The sequence below is a fragment of the Dromaius novaehollandiae genome, chromosome Z (assembly GCF_036370855.1).
Source record: "Dromaius novaehollandiae isolate bDroNov1 chromosome Z, bDroNov1.hap1, whole genome shotgun sequence".
NCBI classification, from domain to species: Eukaryota; Metazoa; Chordata; class Aves; order Casuariiformes; family Dromaiidae; genus Dromaius; species Dromaius novaehollandiae.
Window position 1 is genome coordinate 83,297,260 of NC_088132.1, and position 26,362 is coordinate 83,323,621.

The window sequence follows — 26,362 nt, forward strand, 5'->3', positions numbered from 1 at the left end:
ACTGCACCAATTGGCATACAAAATGCACGTGCGGGATGCTGTTTTGTAAGGCGGGCGGATACATCAGGCAGTCTAGTGGCTTTTAACTTCATTAATTACCATGAGCAGTGTAAACCGAAGTAGACATGGTTTCAAATTTGCAGACTTGCATTCTGTTCTTGGCAGCTGGTTCTTGGTTCAACTTTTTTCCCCCATTGGTGCTCTCAGCCTAAAAAGATGCCGTTGCCAGCTATGACGACTGTTTCCCGGTTACCTGCCTCTTGCATAGGTCAGGCTTTGGGTTTTGTGTGTGTGTTTTTTTTTCTTCTTGAAGTTGTTTGGATTGAATCTTTGCCCAGCTTGGGTCGGATGGAGTGCTGGAAGGCGCCGGAGAGAAGCGTTAAATAAAACCGCTCTGGTCCCGGCTGGCTGGGGGGCTTGGCTGCAGGACGGGCCAAAGCGGGCTTCGGTAGCTCGGCCAGGGTCTCTGTGAACAGCAAAACCGGGTGCAGAAACCAATTACACAGCCTTACGGGCAGGAGAGAGGTGTGGAAAATGTAGTATAAAACAAGAGAAGCAGCTGCGGGACTGCCTGGATGAGAGGAGGCAGAGACCAGCCATGGTCTCTAAAGCAGCCGGCACGCTTGGTTATTATAGACTGAGCTGTTTATGGGCATTAAACCATAACTCAGTGTATAATGCGATAAGTGAGTGGTGAACCTTTAGTCTGTGGTGGGGCTGGAGGAAATCCTCTTGCATATAGGGTCCGAGTGTCACTTCTTTTTCGGGTTATCCATAGCGGCAGACAGCCCCACGGGGACGAGGCACAGCCCCGTAGAAGGTGTCAGAGCTGTGGTCAACGTCCCTGCGCTGCTGCTTCCTCCTCCGCTTGCTCCTCGCTCATCCAAGTAGCATCCTGCACCTGGGAAAAACAGCGCAGGCCTCAGATATTGAGGAAGGGAAGAAAAAAAATAAAATACCCCTTGAACCGTTCGTCCTTTTGGACTGTAGGGCTTTTCTTGAAGCAGTCTAGAAACTCGCCGTTTCCTTGGAGCACAAACGTGACCTGTCCGGGTGCCGACTTCGCCTTTGCAGCCTGCCCGCTCGGGCTGGTGCCTTGGACACGGCAGCCCTGCAGCAGCCGGGGCTTCGCCCGCGAGGCTGGCTGTAAGCCTGCGTCTGTCTGTGCTGGGTTTATTTTGTTTGGTTTTGATTTACACGCCTCGCTTTGCTTTTGGTTTGTTTTGATCCTGTAAAAATACTGCTTTTGATTTGTTTTGATTTTCAAATATTCCAGAGAAGTTTCACTTTCAAAGAACCTTGGATAAGAAGCAGGTTGGACATATGGCTACAACAGAAGCCTGAGTCTCCAGCTAAGGGATAATAAATATTTTGGTATATAGCCTTTCTTTGGGAGTGTGTGCTGTCAAAAGGCATTTAGCCTCGTCTGCTCTCGGCCACCCCCGTAGCCCTGGCAGAAGGCCCCAGCGCCGCTGCCCCATCTGCGTGGCCTTATCCACACGAGTAGGTTTTCTCCGCTGAAGTCAACAGGGCCGTATGGCAATGCTCCGGTCTGAAATTATTTCACATGGATTCCTACATAGCTACAACTTAGTACTTGCAATCTTAGCGATTTCAGTTTGGAAACTCGGTCAAGGGAATAATATAATGTAGGGCTGTTCCTTCTGTTTCCCCTTGGAGCTGCTGAACTGCTAAAAACAAACCCCAGAAGTTTGCTTGTGATAAAGTTGTAATAGGACGTTGGAGTGTTTTGGATTTATTTGTTTCACATGAAAATGGCTGGAAGCTACTGCAACAGCATGGTGTCTTAATGCAAGTGACTGAGTTTTGTGATCTGACCTCTAAGCTTTTTCTAGTCTTGCAAGACGTGTTTAATAACTGAGCTTTTCATGTAGTAATTCTGTTGTGTTTGTAAGGATAACGGACCGCTGCTCTTGCATGGTCTGTGCTGCTGCTCTTACAGTAAACTTTCTACAGCAAAAAAGTAAAAATGTGCAGTAAACTCGAGAGCTTTACAGCCAGGGGTCTCAAAGTGATATAAATATAGCTCTGAAGTATGTGTACTCCTTATAGAAAGAGGTTGAGGTGGCAAAGCAGTATTTGTGTTTGTTTGGTTAAACCAACTGGTGGGAGAGGTTAATGAGACAGTGCAGCAGTGTTCATGTTTATGTGGTTAAACCACCAGTTTAAGCCAGCTTGCACAGCAACCTAGGCCTTCGCCGTCCTGGAGCGTTGCGCTGGAAGCACGTGCCCGTTACTGGGGCGACTTGCTGAAAGGCCGCTGCTTCTCGCGTGGCCGAGCGAGGGGTTACGCGTGATCCCAGCCTGCGAGCGCGGCCGAGGGCAGGAGAGCAACCCGCGCCCTTGGTCAGTGCGTGCGCCGGTGGGTGCTCGGCAGTACCTCCGCTTTGGTTTTTAGCTGCACCCAGGCTTGTTCAGTGCCTGTTCAGTGCTTAGGCAGTAGGGACCCGCGGGAGTGCGGTCGGACCGCTTTGTCAGGCATGGTTAGATGAGGGACAGGAGCGATCTGGGTCTGGAGGGATCTGCGGAGCGTTTCGGCGGTAGGCGAGCTCGGGGAGCACCCTCACCTCTACGAGGAGAGCTGGGAAGATGGAAAGAGGCAAGTAAAGCGCAGCAAAAAACCTCTGGTTGAGCGCCTGAGACTCGCTCCTTTGGAGAACAAATAACTTGGATAGAAAAACAGAGTAAGAAGCAAAAACTGTCCTTTGACTCGAGTTGCAACTGTTCCTCATGGGAAAGGTAGAGCAAGGAGGGGAGGAGGAGCTGCAAAGCTTTACCTGGGCATGTTTCCTTCGTGCTCTTTACCATTGAAATACAGCCTATGTTCAGGGAATGAACAGGAACAAAATACATTATGAAAGCTATATCCTTTCTTACGATTTGATAAGAAACTTTGAAAGTGGGTTAAAATAAATGCTGTTGCTAGTTACTAGAAGCAAAACCATTGCTCTAGCATGTCTGACGTGACTGTGCTGCAGGACTAGTTAAAGCTGTTTCAGTTCCTGAGTAGAAAAGACTTTTTCTCCACGCCTTTCCTGATTAGAAGGTTATTTTCCTTGCAGTCTAGCTATTAATGAAGAGAGGTGGCAGCCAGGATTCCTCACCCCCTTCCTGTGTCAGGTGAGAATAATTTCTCACTCTTTGCTGGAAGATTGCATTGCGCAGCCACTAAAATTAAGGCAGATGAGTTTTGTTGTTTTGTGTTCAGTGAACAAAACTTGCTGAGCTTCCCCCTCCCAGTGTTAGGAAACATTCAGTTAATTGGAGTTTGTTTGACAGCAGAGGATGAGGTCTGGGCTTTGAAGACACAAACAGTTTTGTATTCTGTTGGCAGTTCTGCCTGCAGGACAGGTGTGATGAGAAATACTGCTCACTGTGTGTAGTTACAGAAAGCCAATTTCCACATAAAAACTATACACCCTGCAAATAAACTCATATTGACAGCTTTAGACATTATTTGCTGTCTCTTAGGTGTTATGATATCTTTGAAATACAATTGTGAACTAATACTTTTTCATTGGATCTTTATGAATGGCTTCTGAACACTGGTCTGTCACAGGGTCTCTCCTTTTCTGTCTCGTGGTATAAAAGAAAAGCTTTCAATCATGTTACGATGCAGACTTTAAAATACAGGCCCAGATTCCTAGCAATTGTACATCAATTTAACATCACTGTCCAAGTCAAAATCTGACCTGTTATATATGGGGCTTGATCTTCTCTAGAACATGTGCAGCTCCTCTAAGTTTTACAACTATTATGCCTGTCCTGTGGAGGAAATCGGGCCTCTAAGTGCTGATGCAAAACAGTAAGGGACGTACTTAAATGATAAGGTGGTCAACTGGAGGCAAATCCGTTGTCTTGAGGGTTGTGGTACATGACACTCTAGAGGAGAGATCTGTCTGTAGCCCATGACTTTGCTTCTTGGGAGCTAATGTGCTTCTGCAGGTGTGGAGCCCTTCCCGTGGGGGTGTTAGAAGCATAGCTCAGGTTGGAAGGGATCTCAGGAGGTCATCAAGCCCCCCCCCACCCCAGTTCTTCTTTTACTGCAGCTGTGGGAGATGGGGTTAAAGTAAGACAAAGAAGCTATGACTTATCATGAAACAAAATGGAACGTTTTCTGCTGGAAAGGCGGCTGCACTAAGGCAGCATGATGGGAATGGTTTGATATTCACTAGTTATTCCTCAACAACAGCAGTCTCGAGTACTGCTGGATATTTTATGGCTCAGATTATGCTCAGATTAGACTTTTTTATCTTTTGGGGTTTTTCAAAAGCTGAAATGATGCATTCAGGGCACACAGACCATCAGCTTCGTTGTGTGCTTTCATTGTGCAGAGAGGGAAGGGCTTTACGTCTGCAGCGAAGTCACCATTTGTTTCTTTAATGTTCACATACGTTATTGTAGCACAGCAGTTTGTTTTCTTAATGAACACCATTCTGGTGTTCTCCCAGAAGCCTTTTGCTGAATAAAAGTGAGAGAATTTTAATTTCAAGAATTGAACCAGAAACTTTCTCTTTTATAAATGGGAGTGGAGAGAACATGATAATAGAGATGTTGTGTGCACAATACTAGAAGGAAGGCACAACTGACTTGATACTACCTTTTCTGAGGTTAGTCCACTTCCCATCCTGGCACGTTTACAGATACAGCAGTCTTGAACACACACAGAAGATTGTAGAGAAGACTGACATTCAGTTTCCATATACTTCTAGTGCCAATGGATGAGATAAAAACTTCAGCTTCTCTGCAGCTATGTCTTTATCTCATGCTCACCTGCTCTGAAATTTCTCTGGGAGGCCCGATGTGATATCTGCTGACTAGCTTTGTCCAGTGAAAACAGCAAATAACAGACTAGGTTGCTGTGTTGTGCCTCAAAATATGCCAGCTATTAGGTTTCTGCCAAGGCTCAGACACCCTGCTGCACCCTGCCCCGTGAAGTCTTCTGGCTGTGGGACCTGACCCAGGAGGTGCACCATTATAACGCGGGGTGCTGTGATGTTGCCTGATGTGTTGAAGATGCTCGAAGACTGCAGGCTGGATGGTAGGTAAGACCAGAACTGGTCCACATAAAGTCACTGGAGTTTACTGCTGGAGGGTTAACCAACCTGAGAGCCTTTGATGGAATGACTGGCTGGGTAGATGAGGGGAGAGCAGTGGATGTTGTCTGCCTTGACTTCAGGGAGGCTTTTGACACTGCCTCCCATAACATCCTCCTAGGCAAGCTCAGGAAGTGCGGGCTGGATGAGCAGACAGGGAGGTGGGTTGAGACCTGGCTGGATGGCAGAGCTCACAGGGTCGTGCTCGGTGGTGCAAAGTCTAGCTGCAGGCCCGTAGCTAGCAGTGTCCCCAGGGGACAATACTGGGTCCAGTCCTGTTCAACTTCTTCATCAGTGACCTGGATGAAGGGACAAAGTGCATCCCCAGCAAGTTTGCTGATGATACCAACCTGGGAGGAGTGGCTGGTACCCCAGAGGGCTGTGCTGCCCTTCAGAGGGACCTGGACAGGCTGGAGAGATGGGCAGAGAGGAACCTCATGAAGTCTGATGAAGGCAAGTGCAGAGTCCTGCACTTGGGGAGGAATAACCCCATGCACCAGGACAGGTTGGGGGGTGACCTGCTGGAGAGCAGCTCTGTGGAGAAGGACCTGGGGGTCCTGGTGGACAAGTTAACCATGAGCCGGCAATGTGTCCCTGTGGCCAAGAAGGCCAGTGGCATCCCAGGCTGCATTAGGCAGAGCATTGCCAGCAGGTCAAGGGAGCTGATCCTGCCCCTCTACTCAGCCCTGGTGAGGCCACCCCTGGAGTGCTGGGTCCAGTGCTGGGCTCCCCAATACAAGAGAGACGTGGAGCTACTGGAGCAGGTCCAGCGGAGGGCTGCTGAGATGTTGAAGGGACTGGAGCATCTCTGATATGAGGAAAGGCTGAGGGAGCTGGGGCTGTTAAGCCTGGAGAAAGAGAAGGCTGAGGGGGGATCTTATCAGTGTGTACAAGTATCTGAAGGAAGGGTGTAAAGAGGATGGGGCCAGACTCTGCTCAGTGGTGCCCAGTGACAGGACGAGAGGCAACGGGCACAAACTGAACCCCGGGAAGCTCTGTCTGCATATGAGGAAAATCTTCTTTCCTGTGAGGGTGCCTGAGCTCTGGAGCAGGTTGCCCAGAGAGGTGGTGGAGTCTCCATCCTTGGAGATATTCAGAAGCTGTCTGGAGAGGGTCCTGGGCAACCTGCTCTAGGTGACCCTGCTTGAGGAGGGGGTGTTGGGCTAGGTGACCTCCAGAAAAGGTCCCTTCCAACCTCCACCATGCTGTGATTCTGTATGTAAGTGAATTATTTTTGGCCTCTATAGCATGTGATGTGTTGAGAAAGTAGATAACCTGCTCCACTGGGTGGGATATGCCAGATCAGCCCCCCTCATCTGTCAGTGCAAACACAGTTCTTGTTTCTAACCGCATCAGGAGAATATAATTTGTCCATGTATCTCTAAAATAACTGATATATATGTGTGTATATATATATATATATATATATATATATATATATATATATGTTTCTTAGTTTTCTGGATTTTTTTGGCTCTGGATGCTGGATTTAAATCACAGCCGCAACACATGCTGTTGATGTGTTTGTGTTGGCTATGTTGTCCTGATAAGGCTGGCCTGTGTTTTTCACCTTCCTGATGCAAGTTACTGAGATTGAAGCTCTGTGCATGTCTTGTCTAAAACACTATGTAATTAATGTTTCATTATGCTAATACATGCAAATTCAGTAGTATGCATTTGATTGGGAGAGGAGAGAACAAAAAGGATTAAAGAGTTCACTGTAAAGTACAAATTAATTTACTGCATTCCTAAATGGCCTCCAAGGAAGGAGGAATGCATTTAAGAAATGAACAAATATGAAAACAAAAAACCCCCTGTCTAAATGTTTTGCCTTTGAGAAGTGGCATCGTTCTGAGTGCTGCAGCACGCGTTTGAGCAGTATTATTTATGCTATAGGCTGTTCGAAGCTACCATGGTCTTGTATTTTGTGCAGAATTATTCACAGACTCTTCTTCTTTTCCCTCTTGCTTCTTCCCCCATTCTCTTTTCCAAAAATATGTTGGAGCTTCCCAAAAATATTGAACTCCGAAAATACTGACTTTGTTTTTGCTGCATCTGGCTCTAGCACCAAGGTCTTCGAAGAGATTTTCTTTTTCAACCATTGATTTGCTCTTTTGTTGTTCTAGCTTAGGATCTCTGTCTTTGTTATCTTTTCTTTATTTTCCTTCACCCGACTTCTTTTCCTTCACATGTGTTTCCACGTCCTTTCCCTCTCCTGCTGCTGCCTTCCCTGGCCCTTTCGTCTGAGTGTGCATGTCTCTTCCTGTTGGCTCATCTTTTTGCTGAGACCTCGAACAGAGGCTGGTAGAAATCTGCATCTTGCCAGATCTGTGGGCTTTTTCTTGATTACATCCTGCTGAGCTGCCCCCTTTGGCCCCTTTCTGCTGGCCTTGGAGTCTGTGCCGATTGGGCAGACTTTAGGCCCTTGCTGCGTTTCGTTTTCTGCCTCTACAGTAATGCACCCAAAACTGGCTTCTCATCTTAGTTTTGCTCTATTTAGTCCCATGGCTGTAGCTACCTCTCAGATGTCTCTTCTATATCTTCTTCTGCTGGTTGTGGACTACCCCAGTGTGGCCTGGCCGTGCTCCCTGGGCTTGGCTGGAATAGAGGTGCGAGAACCGAGGTGTGTGGTGGGTCACAGCCTCTGGCACCGAGGAGGAACTTGGTGTAGTCGGTGCCGTTGGAAGGCACGGGGTCTGCTCCGCTGGAACCAGCTCCGTCATCCCTGCTGCGATCAGGGGTGGGATAAACATGCCTAAGCTGTGAACGGTGAAATGCACTTGCAGGGAACAGCAGATGGAAATATTCCCCCAGGAAGAGGCCTGGAGTTTGGAGGGTTGCACAGCAGGTCTCTTTGGGATTTGAGAGAGGACGCTGGTAGGCAGCTTTTGACATACTTTAACTGTAAGCCTTACTGTAAAAGAAGAGAGAAAGGAAGGCCTCCTTTAGAAAGAATATTAAACTCATGTAGGTGCAAGTCCCAAGTGGAAGCATAGGGAGAATGAGGAAAAGAGGAGTGCGAACACTGGGACTGACCGAAAAGTGTCTGATGTCAATGGGAGTTTCTAGCAACTCAGCTGAGCTTTGAGTAATTCTGCTTGTAAAAGGCTGGAGCTACAGTGAGTACAAGGATTGCTGTTCATCATGTTTGTTGGGCTTTGGAATAATGCAGAAAGTTGAGGCAGGAGAAAGAGTCAAGAGAACAGGAAAATAGGTACAGGACTTGTGAAGTGCTGAACCCTCCTACAGCTGTTGTCACATCCACGTGGTGCCTGTGCTCGGGGGTCCGAGGAGAGGATTTGGCCCACTCAGGTGTGTCAGCGCAGTGCTCAAATCTGTGCAAAGCAGTGCTAGGAGACTGGAAAACAAAACCATCTCTGCAATCATGAATTTGGGGTTGTGCATGGGATGTTCAAAGATAAAACACTGAAATATCCAAACCAGCCAGTTTAAGTCTGTACTAGAATTCATCCAAGGATTTTCAGCAAACTGCCTGTGGTTTGCCAGACTGCTTGATGAAATTAGTCATTTTTTTTCTCTTTAAGGAAATACAGTTTCTATTCTAGAAAACAAAATGATAAGGAAATGCCTTTGTGCCATATTGAGGTTTTGTGGGGTTTTTTTTGGGGGGGGGGGAGGGAAGGGTTGAAGGGGGTGGTGGGTAAGATGTTAGAACTCAAAGGTTGTCTCTACTGAATTACCTTCTGAGGTATAAAGAGTGTGAGTGAAACATAGGAAATCATGGTAATCTAAAAATGAAGGCTGAAGAATGAGTTAATGTCCAAAGACTTCTGTTGCAGGCTGAAATCCTCATAAAGCATGTATCAGCTTGACGTGGGGGTCTTGCACCCCGAGCAAAAAGCTGCGCAGCAGGAGCTTGCTTTTCCTTTTGAATTCTCCATGCATTATTAAGAATGAAGTGTGCACAAACCCACACAGCTATAAAGCTGTATTTTTTTCACCTGGGTTTCTTTCTGACATGTTCACATTATTCTACTGTTGATCTCTTGGTTTGTTTTCCTCAATAAAAATACAGCCTTAAAGTATCCCCAGTTTCACAGTGTATTTCAGTAATCTTTTAAGTGGGCAGTGACTTGTTAAAGCTTCGAGCTTTGTTACCTTCCTACACTGTACACAGAGTTGGAAGAAATACAGGAGCTGGCAGCGTGCAGCACATGGAAGGGAGAAACGTATTAATCATTGGTGTATTTTTAAACCTTACGGCTGCAGCAGTGTGTCTATATACAACAGTGCACCTAAAGAAGCCGGTTGCTGAAGGCAGGGACCGGAGGCTTTATGTCACCGCCTGCGATAGCGACTCTGCCGCATTGCGAGTCCTCCCGTACTTGTGGAAGGGCAGCGCTGGCGTGTGTTGGTAGGAGCCGTTTGCGCTCGGAGCTTTTCATGGCTAATCTTGAGAAGGTGGAAGGGAAAACAGACAGGGCTGGACCTGCCAGTTCTGGGATTGCCTGTAGCACAGACATCACTGGTCTGAACTGTTCTTTGAGCTTCTAGGAGATGTAAAAGTGGGTGAGACTCCCAAGTTTGGTCACACTCTTTGAATAACCTTCTACTTTGTTTGATCCCACTATCTTCCAAGTGCTATCTCCAGCCTACTTAATCATTCAGTATGCAGAGGTTTTATTAAACTGGTGAGTGTGTTCAGAGCAACCTGCGATGAGATGCTATTTTTTGAGGCTGGGAAGATGAATATAGACAGTGGAAGGGTGTATGCCCCCCTTCTCTATCAGAAGCGCTTATTTCTGTTCCTATAAGCTGCTTTTCCTTTGGGATGTTAGTATTGTTGTAGAGATTGGTGTTTTTCTTGTTTCGAATCTCCACCACACATCCCTGCAGGTAGGGTACAGCCTTGCCATTTCAAGGTTAATGGCCACACCACAGCTAGGAGACTTTCTGGAGGATGGAGTTGACTCTTCAGGCCTGTTCTGTAGGGCCATGCTCAGCTGGGGTCTTCCAAAGGACTGGTTCAGAAAATGGTCCATTTCTAGTGTGCTTTAGATGTGTATTTAACAGTTGTAAGAGTAATTTCCTCCACAGTCAGGAGGACAGAAAATACCTGCCTGAGGAGATGGATGAAACTACCTATACTCTGGTTCTTTGAGGTACCTTGAGGAAACAAAGCAGCCTTTTCCTTCCTGGAGTCTTCTAGTACTTAGGTGTTCAGCTAGCACATACCTTTCAAAAGTAAAGGGGATTGTTCAAAATCATAACTTCTGAACTGGAAATACTGCTTTCAGATACCTCAAATCATTGCTGTTCTCCAGGACCTTGCAAGTTGTCAGTGCTTTTACATCTCCTTAATCCAGAAAATTGTCTAATTGATAGGAGTCTTAAAATGGAAAATACCATCAATGTTGTGGCTCTGTCTGCAGAGAGAGGGCAGGTTTTTCTGTTCCTTTTCCCCTTAGAACGTCTCTGTGCAAATTGGCAAGTATAAGTACTGGTTATCTTGAGGCTTGGATGTGCCAGGAGTGAAATATGAGGAAAAGATAGGAATCCTAGCAAAAAACATGCTTTAATCATGTGATCAGAAAATCATCTCAAACAAAAACATGTAGGAAAAACACTAGCAAGTCAGACAGCGTGATTAACAATGCAGCAGTCTTCTCTGAGTGCTCGAAGTGAAAATCCAACTCCGCCGTTGTTGAGTCCAGATGATGCCAGTTCCTCTCCGTGCTTCTGGACAGCAGTCTCCATGTGACCATAACTGGTGCTCCAAGCTTCTGCTTCCAGCAGGAGCAGCTCCAGCCTTGGATGTCACTATGGATCCCACCTTAGCTGGGCCATCCATACATCTGCATATGAAGACTCATCGTCTTTTCTCCCACGCTGCTGCCGTTTTGCTCCCTCCTGCCTGCTTTATTTCCTTACCCTACTCCCTCTTCAACCGCTGGAACCTCAACTGTGAATTTTCTTGCTTGCTTCACTCGTTCTTCCACCTGCCTGTTCCTGAGTGCTTGTGTCCCTGACCTCTTTTCCTTGCCTTCCTGAAGCACATCCCCTCACCGATTCCTCGTCTTGGTCCTGCCTCGTGATGGCAGGAGAATGTGCAGGGCTGACATTTGGGGAACCAGCAGGAGAATGTGTCTTTTTTTCCTCTTGAAGCCCCTCTATTTCCTCCTAGAAGAAGGTGCAGCATTAAATTATAGATGCTCTGTGTCCCAGCAGAGCTGAATGCTACTGCTGGATCCTGCTGCCATGGGAAGCAAGTCTGGCAATACTGCATGGCGGAGTCCCTTCGTTAGGAGAGAAGGGCTCTAGGGCTGTTGAAGTTCCTTAATGAGCAAGTTTTTCTCCAGCTGACTTTATTTTTCATCTGATGTTCAGTCAGAATACAGAAATAAGTGGCTGACATAAACAGCTCTCTTAAAGAGGAAAGATTCTGTTTTTATCCTGCTGTGGAAGAAAATATTAAAAACAAACAGGAGAAACTGGATTGTGTAGTGTTTTTACGGTCAGAGAACCACCATTTTTGTTACTTTTGAAGAGACCAAAAGCCAGTTGGCAGCAGAGTAGGTGGCTGTGAGTTTCTGTGCACATTTGGCCCATTTGTTTAGATCTTGCAAACAAACTGTCAGATTATTGTAGAATGAGTCTGCTTCCTCTTTGAAATCCCTCCAAAAAAGGAGAATACTTTTTCTTGCAGACTATCATAATCATCCCCAGTACAGTCAGTCAAGTTGGAAGAATGGTTTTGGCAGGGTGCAATCTTTTATCTCAGAGTGGAAAGACTTGACAGCTGTTCTGCATGAGCAGTGAAAGCTTCTGTTGCTCTTGGCTTTGGGAGTGGTAGCCTCTTCTGGGCCCCTCTTCCCATGGGATGAGTAGCTTGCTAGGAAGCACTTAAGTTATGGCACGTAGATGGGGAAAAGCCTAGGGCTGACTTCTGCCCTGAAAAAATGCCTCTTTCAACTGAAACTGCCCTTTCTAGTTGGGGTAGGAAACCTGTGCACTGCTGGGGGTGCTGTGCCGACTGTTGTGACTCGTAGCTGCTGCTAGAGGTCCTGGCAAGTCTTGACCAAAGAGATGGGTGCGTCCTGCTGTGAGCAGATCTCAGTCCTCCTCCAGTGTTACCCCATCACTCAATATAGCCAAATACGTCTGGGTCAAGTAAGCTTTTATGCAGGCTGCCAAACGATTTTGGCTGTCTGGGGCCAAGAGCATGGAAATGGTCTGCCTCCACCTGACGCTCTCAGAAGATCCCAGCTCAGGGGATCTATGGGCAGCTTTGCTTCTGCTGGGGACTGCTGTAGACCAAGCTTCAGGGAGTGCGGGAGCAAAGTAAGGAAGCTCTGGGTGATGTCAGTACTTGCTCAGATAGTTTTATGCAGTCTAGCTGATCTCATCTCTCCCTCAGCCAGACTAACTGCAGGTTGCTGCTAAAAGATGTAGTTTCTCTTCTCTCCTTGTGTGCCCTGTGCCCCAGATAGCTGTGTGCCCTTGCCCTCTGCCTCGTGTTCTGTGGCTCGGCCGCAAGAGATCTGATCTGACTGAAAAGATATGTTTTCTGAGGTAGATCGGTGGGTCAGACTAACTCCTCTCTGCTTGCTGGAGCCAAAGGGAGGGAGGCCACAAGAGTGTACAGCTGGGGCACCTCGGGGGGGAGGACGGTCCCTTTCGCTGCAGCATGGTTTTAGATGAGCTGAAGTCAGCCACACAGCCGTTCTCTGAATTGATCAGCTATTGCAGTTATCCTTGCTGGGAAAGGAGACAAAGCCAATGAATAGTGCTTCTGGGGACAGCAGTCCTCAAGGGGCAGTGGAAAGGAGCGTCTGTGTGTGTGTGTGCTCTGATCTCTCTTATGCCATCGGTGTTCTTGTAGCGTCCTCAGCCTGGCTAAATCTGGGTGCTCAGAGTGTATAAAGTGATGTGACAAATGCCAAATGCATCTGTTGCGTAAGGTCCATCGTTCCTTGTTTGCTGAGGAGAACTGCACTTGAAGCTGAACCGGTTTGCTTGGGTGGGGGTGTGGGATTTTATTTTATTTTTTTTTCTTCCCCAGATGACCATATTTTTTCCCTAGAGGGGTGGCTTGGCCATGGAACCCAGGTGATGAGCATGGTCATTGCTGATCTGTCCAGTGGTTTCAGACCAGACCCTTATAAAGCCTTTTTGTAGGTGTTGCTCATCAGTTGCGCTCAAGTTCTGTGACTGTTTTAGGTGCTCTGGGTACAAGCAGCAGAGAGCTTTGGAGGCACAATCCTGAGTCATAACTCTGCTAAGAACCTGACCTAATTTTTAAATCAAACTGAGTCTTTCATGTAAAAATCAGATATCCAGTCATTATATGTTCTTAATAATTCAATGAATATGGAAGAGTTCCTAATGGAATTGTCGCTATAAACATCTTTACCTCAGTACAGTCCAAAGTACTGTGATAAGACTTTAAAAAAGAAAAAAAAAAAGTTATTTGGAACATCAGGACGAAGTGCTGTACGTGTTCAGTTTTGTATAACAATGGCCCTGCGCTTCCAGGTGCCAAACGCTCTTGTGTTATATTGCAAATGTCTTGGAGCAGGAATTTTATTTCCACGTCTTTACATTAAATGCAGACATGAGGCTAGGTTTTCGAAGCTTCATAGTGCTGAAATGAAATATTCAGCATGCCAGTAGGCATGTCGTAAGTTATAAAAGCTTTGAAACAAGACTTCTTCTAATACATTAATACGAAGCTTAATATATATTTGTGAAAACAGGTAAAACTGTACCAAGTTCTGCTGTACTGTCTGCATTACGTAGACATGTGGATAAATGTTTGTTAGCCTGACTGCTCAGCTAATTTCATGTAGGATCTGTAGAAGGAATAAATATCCTCTGAGGAAATGCGTACTCTGAGTGTCCATAAATACACTTCATTGTAGCAGACTTAGTTCAGCTACAGTGCTCTGCTGCCAGACTTCAGCTAGACTGGGGGGTATTTCTGTATTCACAGCTTTCAAATGGCCTGTGTGCAGAAGTCTTACTACTTCGTGTTTGTTTGAAAAAGGCGGCGGCTCCGGGGGTGGCCTGGCTAACTAACTGCTTTTGCAACTGTGACTTCTCTTCCCTCTCACTAATGGCAGCAAGTGATGCAGAACGTGAAGGGGGGGACCCCGACCCCAACCCCCCCCCCCCCCGACAGATCACACTTCACAGAGCCAGACCAGGAAAGTGGAGGATTCAAAGCGAGAGCGTGATTAAGAAGTGCATCAGAGAGACCTTTCAAATGTTAATTGCGTCTGTGGCCTGGAGACCGATAACCTTGAAGCAGCTCTGATGCTACCTGTCAGGGTGGGAAACCCATTAGTTTAATTCCTATATCACATAGCAGGTCATCACATAGGATAATGTCTTGGCTGCTAAAGCAGCAAGGGACCAAGGATGGGGTTTTTCAGTCTCAAGTTTTTCCCCCTCCTTTATTTGGCTAAAGTGCGCATGGGCAATTGTGAACGGTGCTCTCCTTGACCTCAGAGCTTCAGATCTCCCAGGCAGTGCTGCGGGCTTGTTTGATGACGTGGATGTGCCCAGAATAGCTGACATGGCTGCTTTGTGCAGCTGGTGTTTAATCTTTACATCTTGCTATTCAAGTTCAAGTTTGTAGTTAAGCCATAGGTCTCATAAATCTGTGTTCAGTCCTTCTGTGAACACTGTAATAAGAGGGAAAAGGAAGCAATAAGGTGGCCTGGACCCATCACTTGCACCAGTCTCAGGTTTGCAGAACTTTTAATTTCCTTTAAGTCTCAGTTTTCTTTGAATGTATGAGTGTTGGACCTGAAATAATACCTGCGTATGCATGCGACAGGTGAATGTATTTGCTGTGAGAGATAAGCAATTATAACAGCACTCCCATCTGTTGTTTGGACACTCAAAGCCTTTGAGAGGCAAAGAGTCTGGAAGCAAGTCCCAGGAAAGGCAAGCTGTCCTGAGAGCTCAGCGACTTCCTTACTCTGGTGCAGATATTATCTGTAGTGGTTAATGTTTCTTCACATAGGTTGTCTTTTCCAAGCCATACTGGTGAACGTCAGCATTGGGGCAGAGTGTAAATGTGGCTAGGTGTATTCTCCACATCTTGGTGACTACTAATGATCACTGATTTATCTAAACTTTAGTAAGGTTTTTAGACAGTCTTCCATAACATCCTCATAGACAAGCAGTTGAAGCGTGAGCTAGATAAGTGGACAGTGAGATTGACTGAAAACTGGCTGAACTGTTGGGCTCAAAGGGTTGCTGGAGGCCAGGGTCACTAGTTGTACCGGCCACAGTAGCTACTCCTGTGGGACTACTTAACATCTTTATTAACGACCTGGATGATGGGATCAAATGCACCCTCGGCAAATTTATAAATGATACAAAACTGGGAGGAGTAGCTGATTTGGTGAGGTTTGTGCTGCCATTCAGGGTGACTTTGACAGGCTGGAGAAGTGAGCCGAGAGGAACCTCATAAGGTTGCACCAAGGGAAGTGCAGAGTCCTGTACCTGGGGAGGAACAGTCTCTTGCACCGAGACAGCCTGGGGGGCCAACCAGCGTGAGAGCAGCTTTGTGGAGAAGGACCTGGGGGTCCTGGTGGACACCGTGTTGGACGTGAGCCAGCAATGTGCTCTGGTGGCAAAGGCACCTAACAGTATTTTGGGCTGGGCTAGGAAGAACATTGTCAGCGGGTCAAGGGAGGTCATCTTTCTCCTCTACTCAGCCCTGGTGAGGCTGCATCTGGAGTGCTGTGTCCAGTTCTGGGCTCTCCAGTGCAAGAGGGACATCAAGCTACTGGAGTGAGTCCAGTAAAGGGCTACAAAGATCGTTAAGGGACTGGACCATCCCTCATATGAGGAAGGGCTGAGAGAGTTGGGCCTGTGGAGCTTGGAGGAGAGAAGGCTTCAGGGGGATCTTGGTGTGTATACACATTTGATGGGGGGGGTATCAAGAGGCTGCAGCCAGACTCTTCCCAGTGGTGCCCAGTGACAGGATGAGAGGCAACAGGCACAGGCTGAAATGCAGAAAATTCATGTGGTAGTGAGTTTCTTGGGAGAAAACACCTCCATAAGCTGGAGTTTTCTGTAGCTCTGCTCCATTTTGATCTCAAGTTCTCAGAGCCCAGGGATTTTAGGCAGTGGGAACCCAGCAAGATCTACAGAATGAGCTTCAGTAGGAGCCAGCTGGTCTTCCATACCTTGGTGTAAGAGCAGCATGGGTGATGTTTGGTTTGGGCTTGAGCATATGGAGTGAGGTCCTCAGTTTGAGTGGTGTATATTTTTTTATTTTTTTAATTTTTTTAACTTCTCTCCCCTCCTTCAGCAGTGTCTCCTATGTAATATCCATAGCAATCCAGGGAAACGCTGCTGAACTGTGATTCTAGTACTTGTGTCTCAACAGAAATGTACCATTAAGGCAAGTTCCTGGAGAAGTTGCACTTAATTGCGTTTTCCAAAATGCCTGGGAGTTCTTTCACAGGCCCTTTGTGTTTGTGGGGTTTCTCTTTCCTCCCCAGGCTTGTGCATGGGTGTGTTTGTGTCTGTGTGTGCACAGACGCCCCACAGCCCCTTCCTTAGTGCAAATGCAGTGAATACAGAAATCTGCACTGAGAAATTGCATTCCCCTGGAGAAGACCCAGTAATGAGAAACTGTAACTAAGCATTTTTTGAGGAAAGCTTATTGTAATAGCCCTCTAGAAGTAGGTCTATGACTTATGGCCACTTCTTGCCTTCTGCAGCAGCCAGAACTTGCATCTGCCTGGTTAGCGTGTGCTATGCACGCTTCCTCAACTGCAGTATCCGAGTTTGGTTTCCTAGTGTAAGTAAAGTAGTAACGCTTCAGTCTAAAACTTACCTTTGAGGAGGAAACTTCTGGTTTCTTCAGATGACAGTCCTCAGTTTGATGCTTGCAGAAGGAGGACGCAGAGGTGCGCTGCAGTCTGGCCTGGTCGGGTCTGGGATTTCTGTCTCTTAATTCAACAGAAGCTAGATTTGTTGATCCCAGGTTTATGTCATGAAGTTACTTGAACAGTATTTTCAGGCATTTAGGTGGGTTTATGTATTAGGTGTGATGTATGCCTCCTTATAAACCTGTCTAGAGGAGTTGGGTTTAGTATTTGTTGCTGGCGGTACAAGTTCAGGAGGGAAAAATCTTGTTGGAGTTAGGAGTGTAATATAACGGCAGTCTGGAAAACTCTCCAGACCTTTGATTTCAGGCATAACGCTGTAGTGAGGTTTTCACTGAGCCGGTACTTCACATACTAATAGGCACCAGTGGGATTTTCAAATACTTTTCTACCTTTCTCTTTCAGCACCTAAATGCTGCAAAAACTTGGCTATTAGATTCTGATCCTTTCTAGACTTCCAAGTAATATTTTCTGAAAATACATGGTCATTTTCTCACACTTCTAAGATGTTACTGTTACTTCTATCTGCAGGAATAATATTTCCAAGATGACTTGAATTTCTTCATATGCAGAAAGCTTTCCAGGTTATTCGTGCTGTTAGGTTCCTTGTAGTAAAGCAATTTAGCCTAAATATGGCTTTTGCAGAGGATGTGAATAGCTGAAATTGCAGCTGAACTGCAAGGGTAATTGCATGAAAAGAAAGTTAATCTTTGTTTAACTTCTGTAACTTCTGTATTTGCTGCACTGGAAACTGTCGTAACCCCGTTTCTTCTGGAGAAGTGGATTATTTACTTGTGATAATAGCCACATAAAATCATTAACATGCTGTCATAAACAGCTGTGTTAAGCTGTATTATATGTATTGGTGACATAAAAAAAACGTCCAACAAGAAGCTGTTTAAATCAGCTGTTTGCTGATTTACAAGCGGAATACAGTTGCCTTTGGGAGAATGGCAAGGAACACATGTTTTTAAAATAATTACTCTTTAGTGCATTGTAAATATCTCTATACTATTACAAATGTTTTATGGCAAGAAAGTCCTGTGCTCGTGTGCAGCTTTTGGGCCTCATTTTGACGTTGCTTGTTCCAGTAACTGAAATCAGAACATCAATGTGGGTGAGAGAGAAATCGGGATATGATCCTCTGGCTTTTATTAGACACTACCTTTTATTGTCGATTTGGGTCATATCATGCTGTTGATTTTGGTGCTGAAAAAAGTTGTGCTACAAGTTGATGCTTCCAGCTCTTATTTTCCCTTTTGCTAAGCATTTACTAATTTTTGAAGCCCTGACTTCTTTAGGTGCTTTAAAGCAAGATGTGGTAGCTGACTACTTGAATAATTACTTTATAGGTAAAAACTAGATACTTGGCAATAAAACTGATACCTGTAAACAAAATGCCAGATAGCTATTTGTGTGTTGTTATACATATTCCTTAGGAAGTTTTGGCTTGGGATATAAAATAGAAAAGTAATTATTCAAAAGTTATCAGAGACTACAAGTATCTTAAATCTCTTAGTCTGATAAATTTGCATGCTGTCATTTGCTCTGGAGACATAAAAGAAGAGTTCATTTGATGAAAGATATCAGCCCCTTTTACATTCACCTACAGCTGTTTCGGGGCACGCTGTAGACTTAGCCTTTGCGCTTGGTGCGGGTCGGGGCTCTTTCCGTCCGTCTGGGCAGCGGAGCGAGGCCAGGCGGCTCGGCACGAGCCGGGAGAGCCCTCGGGGGCTGTTGCTGGGCGGCCCAGGCAAGGCCGGGATGTGGCAGAGACTTTGATTTAACTGTGACTTGCAGGGAACTGCAGCCTGGTACCTTCTTGCCCAAAGTCTAGTCACTGACGCTTGAAAAGAGGGTGTGTGGATAGTTGTCTAATTAAAATGCAAGCTGCATATGTCCTTTGCCTGGCTATAAATTATTAGAAAGCGTGTGATGCAGCAGAGAAAGAGGACTGTTTTCTGTCCTTTGAGGTTGTGCCCCCTGATGCTATTGCAGCCGCCTGTGCGGAAGCGCTTTAATGATTTCCCGCTCCGTAGCAGAAAGGATCACCTTGCGTAGGCGAGAAAGGGTAACGCCGGTTCTGCTTTGAGCACCTCTTGCTGCCTTTGTTTCCGTTTATCTCCTACCTATGCAGAGCTGGTGGGTGTCCCATTACCAGCGCGACACTCCAGACCGCTTCCTCTGCACTCGTGCAGCAGGCGGAAAACGGGTCACCCGTGCTGCCGAAACGGTGCTTGCAGCGTTGGCACTCGGACTGCTGCCTCCCTCTCTTCCCTCTGCATGGGCATCTCTTGCTGCCTAGTAGAAGGCAATGGCCAGGCGGCTTGGTCGTGATGAGGTGGTTGCTCGAGCGAGGTGGAAGACGTGCCACCAGCTTTGAGGTTTTGACGCTGTTTCTGAAAGATGGCAGGGTTGTGTACTTGTGTGCTCTCTTGTGCTTGGTGACAGCAAAGAAAGATGGGCCCAACAGTGTTTTCATACTTCCTATGCCAAAATGTATCTCAGTGTATGTGCCCAGAGCAAATCCTGTACGAAATTAAACTCTCCAAATAAAATTCAAGACATGGCGCATTCTTAGTTGTACAGGTTTAGCTTTGTTTCATCTCTGTATTTTTATATATATATGCACACACACATGCACACATGCATACATATATAATCTGTTTATAACTGTTGTTTTTGTGCTGATGGGACAAAAATATCCTCTGTGCTCCCCCCACCTCCCCCTTAATCAGTTTGCAGAGAAACATAAGAGCCAATTAATTTAATTCCTGGAGTGTTTGCCAGGCAGGTCTGTGGTACCCCTGGGATTTTGCGCTAGCGCTCTATAGCAAACTTGCATCAGATATAGCGTGTCTCTCTCTGCATGGAAATGCCTAACCAATATTTGCTCCTCCTTTGTTTGTTCCAGGTTCGCAGGTTAAGGGATTTACGTCGCTGAGGTTCTTGACTGAGCCTGCGGATGCTGTCACTATGCGTGGAAGCAACGTGCTCTTGAATTGCACGGCAGAGTCGGATCAAGGAGCTCCAGTGATTAAATGGAAGAAGGACGCGGTCTTCTTAAACCTGGCAGTAGATGAAAGGAGGCAGCAGTTGGCCAATGGCTCACTCTTGATACAAAATATAGTCCATTCAAGGCACCACAAGCCAGACGAAGGTCTCTACCAGTGTGAAGCATCTTTAGAAGGCATCGGAGCTATCATCAGTCGGACAGCTAAGGTCATGGTAGCAGGTAGGGAGAAACTTTCCTGTCTTTTGGACTGCTGGAAATACTGTTTGTGAGAAGTTGCGTGTTTAAAAGCAAAAAAAGTGGGGAAATGCATTTGTAGAAGTGCTGTGATTCTTTTCCCCCTTCTTCAAAAGAAGTAAAGCTAGATATGACACTTTTACTACAGTAATTTAGTTCTGACAAGGTATTATTCTTGTTTAAATATGTCTAATCAACTCTTTGTTGCTGTGAGTTTTGCTGCATATTTATTGTCATCAAAACAGAGGAGACCTCTGAAGTTAGTAATTAACTGCTTTTTCTGGTGAATTCAAGATCAGAAAAATAAAATGCTGAACTCCTCTAGAGTGAATGTACAAATTTTATGGTTTAGGAGCTCTTTCAGAGACAACTCATTATGCAGCTTAATAGAATTGGCAGCCTCTTTGTATCTCCTTTAAAGTACTTGTGTAGGTATATGACAGAAGAAAGAGGAATATACGTTATCAGGTGTCTGAGCACGCTTATGGCTTCACGTGGACTTACTGAATACCTTTGTGAAAGATGTTTGGGTCTGAAGTTTTCAAGGGATCTCTTGCTTCTCTGTTACTCTCTGAAATGGATGTAGTGAGACCTTAATCATGTAATCATTGAAAAAGAATGTTTGGAAATCCTTGAATAAAAGGTACAAAGAAACCCAAAGTCACTTAATAACTAGTGCTAGCTAGAATGTGCTAGGCTTCAGAATAATTTTCTTTAGGATCGTTAATTAGGAATTTCACCAGATCTGAGGGCATGCTTTTTGTTTCTCTTCTCTGCATACGGTTCTGTACAGATGGAGCTGTTGAGTGTTGCTAGAGAGCTGTAACAGTCCTTTTAAAGAACGGTGTGGTTGCCTGGTGTAGGTACAGATGGAGCTGGACTTCCTGTAAGCAACCGTCTGAAGGTGTTCATGTAGTATCCTTGGGGGAAAAAGCAGCCAAAGTAAAATTATTCTTTTTTTATGCTGTGGAAAGGAGTGGTAATTATGGTATTTAGTGCTTGGATGAGCTTATGAGCTTGTTAAAAAGGATTTGGTTATGTGAAGGAGAAGATTGGGTTTACATGAAAGAGAAAAAAGAAATGAAAAGGCTGGTGCTGGTAAAGCTCCCAGCCTTACCTGGCTGCACCTCGCACAGCTCATCAGGGGTAGGTACCCTTTTCTCGAGGCCTCCACGCACCCAGTCCATGCACTTTCCAGTCCTGCTGTGTTTTTGAACAACATGGGGACGGAGAAAAAACTGAAACTCAGTCCAGCTCCTCTGCAACTTTTTTGCTGTCTAGTGCTTTGCTAAACCCTTGCACTCGGTTGGAGCCCAGGCAGCTGTTCTCAGACGGTGTCTCCAGTATCCTTTGTGGACTCAACACACTTTCCCGTCTTAAGGTCCTCTTTTCCACCTTCTAAACCCTGCTCTACAAGCTAGAAGAGACATGTTTTCTCATGGTACCTGACTACAACAGGCAGTAGCTTTCCTTACCCTTTGGTCGCTTTTTAGCTCTTCTCTAATCTACCTACTCCCCACCACTTCTTTTTCTCTCTACATCTCTGTGGTTGTCTGATCTTCCATGGTAGTGTGGGAGCTCTCTTCACCGAGCTCCCTCAGCAGCGTGCCCCTGCCCTGGGCTGGCTCTTGTGCAGAGCCATGGAGAGCCCTACGGATGTGACCCTCGGCGGGAGCCCGCAGAGCCAGCGTGTGCCAAACAGGCCATTGGTTTGTCACTACAAGATGTTGCTTGGCCTTGTTTTGGCTGTTGGCAACCAGTAACTAATAAAATCACTCCAATTACTCCCTGAGTGAATGCACATCTGTGACTCTTCCCTGTAGGTTTTTCATCTGTTGTGCTGTGCCCAAACCCGTAATTCTGAGCTCCTCACATGAGGAACCATCCTTTGCACCGCAGACCCTGATCTTGCACCCCTGTAGTGGTGGTGGGAAGCTTGGAGGAAGAGGGGGGAGATCTGTTCAAAATCAACTTGGCAGAAACTGGAAGGACTAATAAAGACTTCTCAACTGGAAGGAATGAAAAGGACAAGAGGCAATAAAGGCAAGCTGTGAAATGGAGGGAATTCATTTAAACATTAAAAGAATCCCCCATTTTTCCTGTAAAGGTGATTGAACGCTGGAACAGGTTGCCCAGACAAGTAGTGGAGTCTGTATCTTTGGGTATACTCAAAATCCACTTGGACACAACCCTGAGGAACCTGCTGTAGTTGACCTGCTTTCTGCTGGGGAGCTGGACCAGACGGTCTCCAAAGGTGCCTTCCCCAGCATCAGTCATTCTGTAATTCTTTAACTCCATGATAAATGGTTCATGTTGTAAGGTGGAATATAGGATGTACAGCATTTAAAACTGGCAGCAAGGTCTCTAAGCAGAAATGCTGTTTTGCTCTCTGAAGGACATGCGTATTCCTGAGAGAGCAGAATTGTTTTTGAGGGAGTCGCTGTGCAATGTTGGCAGCACATCCCTGACTTAAGGCACTGGCAGATGGAAACGCAGCAGAGTAAGGGGGAGAAGGGTGAGAGGAGAAATGAAGGTCTCGCGCTCCAGTATGTTGTGTTAATTGTTGCTTGGCAAAGCGAGCAAACTTTGTGTTCAGAAAAGCCTGCTTCCACCAAGGTGGAGGAAGGGGACTGGACAGAATTTTATTTAGCGATATAACAGCTAAAAGCTGAATCCTTCTGATCCGTATGTGTTGTACAAGGTATCACTGCTAAGCAGAATGCTTCTAGACAGCCAAGAGCCTTCATGAAAAGGCGATCATGATGGTATGTTAGACCGTGGTATCCTGATGAGTGGGAGAAAGTGGTCACATCAACAGCACATATCCATCCGCGCTTTGCTTAGGCTCCTGGTCCTATGCAAGACTTCATTCCTGCAAGATTTTAAAGCAGGGATCATGAGCCTTAATATTTCAGGCATGGTTTGGATAGAGAATCACTCACTGAATCACAAAATAATCTTGTGTCCTTTTTTTTTTTGTTTGTTTGTTTTTGTTATATGTCTGTGCGTTTTAAGCACTTAAAGTGCTTTTTGGCAACGTAGCATTAATGGCATCAGCATTAATGTCGTTTGAGGTCAAGATTGCCAAACCACTGGTGCGCGTAGAGGGCATATATCTTTCTTGCAGTTAAGGCTATGAGCCTGATTTCATCTCACTTTTTAAAGCATTAGCAGTCAATAAACTAGTCACTGCTAGGAGGTGGCAGTCAACTGTGCTTAGAACAAACCATTCGGGTGCTGAAAGCATATTGCCCTTTTAAAATCCTTCGCCTTGTACTGTCATGGCTTGAAGTGCTTTTGATAAAGAAAATGTAGCAAATTTAAACCATTTTAATCGCTCCAGAGTTTTTTGCATGAAGCCTGCCATGTGCAAGAAAATGCACTTTTTCTAAGAACTTCTCAAGGGTTTTTAAGGCCTTAGCAGTCACCAGCTGTGAAAGTGTCTTGGCCGAAATGGAAATGAGGGCACTGAAGGGAGACCAAGAGCTGCTTCCTCGGCTAGCATCGTATTAAAAGTCCCAATTTAACAGCCTACTGATTATTGGTATTTCTAGTAATTGGTAGGTTTTCAGAGAGAAGCCGCACTACACTGCGTTATGTCTCTATTCATATGCTGCTGCAGAATCGGTGCTTCAGCTGTTCTGCCTTTATGTTAACTAAAAACATCGGTGTTTCAGAGAGTGACAAAAAGAGAAGCCCGGGGTTAGTTTATACAGCCATCTGTGCGCTTCAGCATCCAGCTCCTTGATGAAGACTTAATTCTCTGAGATAAGGTTGAAATTTTCTTTTTTTGGGGGTTGTATCAATTGATAACTAGAGAGAAACTTGCTGAAAACAGCTTACAGTCATTTTTTTCTTGTGAAAACTGTAATGGATAGGCTGGATCACCCAAGGAGATCTCTTCGGGCTGGTGTCCTGGCTTTGGCAACGGTTGATGGTGCGTGCCTGGAGGATGGAGGGGACAGGGCAGCGCGTGCGACTGGTCTGCCGGGACCCTCTGCCCGTCTCCACTACGGCCTGTGCCTCAGTAAATCCTTGAGGCACAAGGGCAGCATTTGTATGTTTAAGGGCCTTTTTAAATGAGTTTCTTCCAAGAATTGGTCTGTCCTAAGCAATATAGAGTTTAGCATTTCCTTCTTTGCCAGTGTATGTTGCCATTGATTCAGTCCCAGCTGAAATCTGAGGCTGAATCTTGGAATAAAATAACACCCGGGAAGATCCAGCAGAAACTCCGATCTGTGGTTTGAAGGGGATGGATGTGAAGCGCGGGGCGTCCCTGGAAGGGCAGCTGGGCAAGGGGATCGTGCTCCAACTGAAGCAGAATAGGCACCTTCATGTTCAGAGCTTAGTGTGTTAGTTTGAAGTAGGCTGAGGAGACCTTTTAGATTAAAAATAGTTGACAGAGAGGCTTGGTCAAATACATCTACCGTCAGTAGAGACTTGTGAGTGTTGCACTTTGGCCTCCTGAAAGACTGTTTTTGAGGAAAATCTTTTAAAGTGTTGTTACGGTGGGTGTCACAGCATGGCTCTGTCACGCATAGGCTTATTGGACTTCATTTTGGAAGCAAGTTTTTAGTTGTTGGGAGAAGATTTGTGTCAGAGGTGGGAATAACAAGGAAAGAAAAAGGGACTTCTCAAATCCCCACTGTGACTGTGTTTATTCTAGGACTAGACTGTGTCAACAAGTTCCTGTCTGGACAGAGCATCCAGCATTGCCAGGTGTCAAATAACAGCAGACTAGTTACCAGGACAGCTGTCGAACCCAAGGTTAAAACCTTTCAGATGAGAAGAAACAAATTTTAATGCCCCTTCAGTGTTACAACCTTGTTTTCCTGAATTATTTAAAATATTTTAAATCCACTGATAATTTTAAGATCTCTTTGTGTGCACACAATGTTTAAGAAATTAGAATTAGAATACCGAGGATTACTGCCTGCTAGTATTTTAGGATTTTAAAAACTAAGGATGAAGATTTAGTGACTCAAGGGAGTATTGCTGCTCGGAAGCTATGGGACAAACAAAGGAAGCCTATTATACCACAGTTTTAGGAAATGTTATATTGGACAGAGTGAATGAAGTGTGGATTAAAGTGTTGTCTCTCTCTCATGTCTCATTCCCTAAATCTCTGATAATCACTTTTTTGTAAAGGAGGAAAACAGCTTTCAAGTTATACCTTCCAAACCATTAACTTCTGTTTTTATTTGTACAACAACTGAAATCAACTGAAACTGACTTAATCTTTTTTTATTCCTACCAGAATCACTGTAGATCTTAGGCTATTTTGTGTGACTTTGTAAACCATAAATACAGTCTCATTAGTAAGCAAAACTAAAACAGACTCTGCTTTCCTCTCAGACTCATTTTGGAGCTCCAAAATTGATTTTCTTGATAAATAGTAAAATAAGAGATGCAAGTCTTAGCTTTGTAAAGCAGACAATACATCTGGGAAACTTAGATAAAAGTATAACCACTAGACAGCAAATTCAGTGAAACGGCTATACTTTTTATGAACTTCTGACTAATGGGTTTCTTCTCTAGTATGCCTTTTTATAGAGGGAATTTTTAATTTGAATTCAGCTTGCCATAAAGGTCTGCGTTGACGTAGGTATTGAGTTTGTGAATGCAGCAAGTGTAGAGCTGTGCTTAGCGCGCGCAGTGTGTGCTGGTGCATGGGCTAAGTTTGGGGTCTTAAGGACAAGCTGATTTTGAATTTTCTTTTTGCTGCATGGCCTAATCATGTGTGCCTGTGGGACCACTTTTTACATCACTTGATGACCTATGGTGCTTAATAGTGTTTGTGCTTAATGGCATGGACAATCCCTGAGTGTTCACTTCACGCTTACTGCTGTTTAATGTCCCACTGTTATATTTGCAAGATCTACATGCGCCTCTCTCTCACAAATATATACTCTGGCACACCATTAACTCTCGTTAGCACTTTTGTAATAAAACTAAAACAGATCTGCAACCTGAAAGGAAATATCAGGAAATCAGATAAAAACATAACTTCCTGCGTGCTGTTTTCTGTTTTGGTCCTCACTTCTTCAGATGTCCCATGTACAGGGCTGATGGAGGTGGCTTTCTTCTCTTCTTGTAAGCTGTGACCACATCTCACAGGAGAG

General features: G+C 45.4%; 1 protein-coding gene across 4 annotated transcripts in view; it reads left to right on the plus strand.

Moving 5' to 3' along the window:
- The window catches only part of LOC135324656 (netrin receptor DCC), a 547,074-nt gene that overhangs the window by 182,466 nt on the left and 338,246 nt on the right, over window positions 1-26,362 (plus strand). For all 4 annotated transcript variants that reach the window (XM_064501341.1, XM_064501342.1, XM_064501343.1 and 1 more), the window contains exon 2: window positions 19,905-20,225. In XM_064501341.1, coding sequence (XP_064357411.1) covers window positions 19,905-20,225 — 321 coding nt within the window. The remainder of the gene's footprint in view (window positions 1-19,904; window positions 20,226-26,362) is intronic.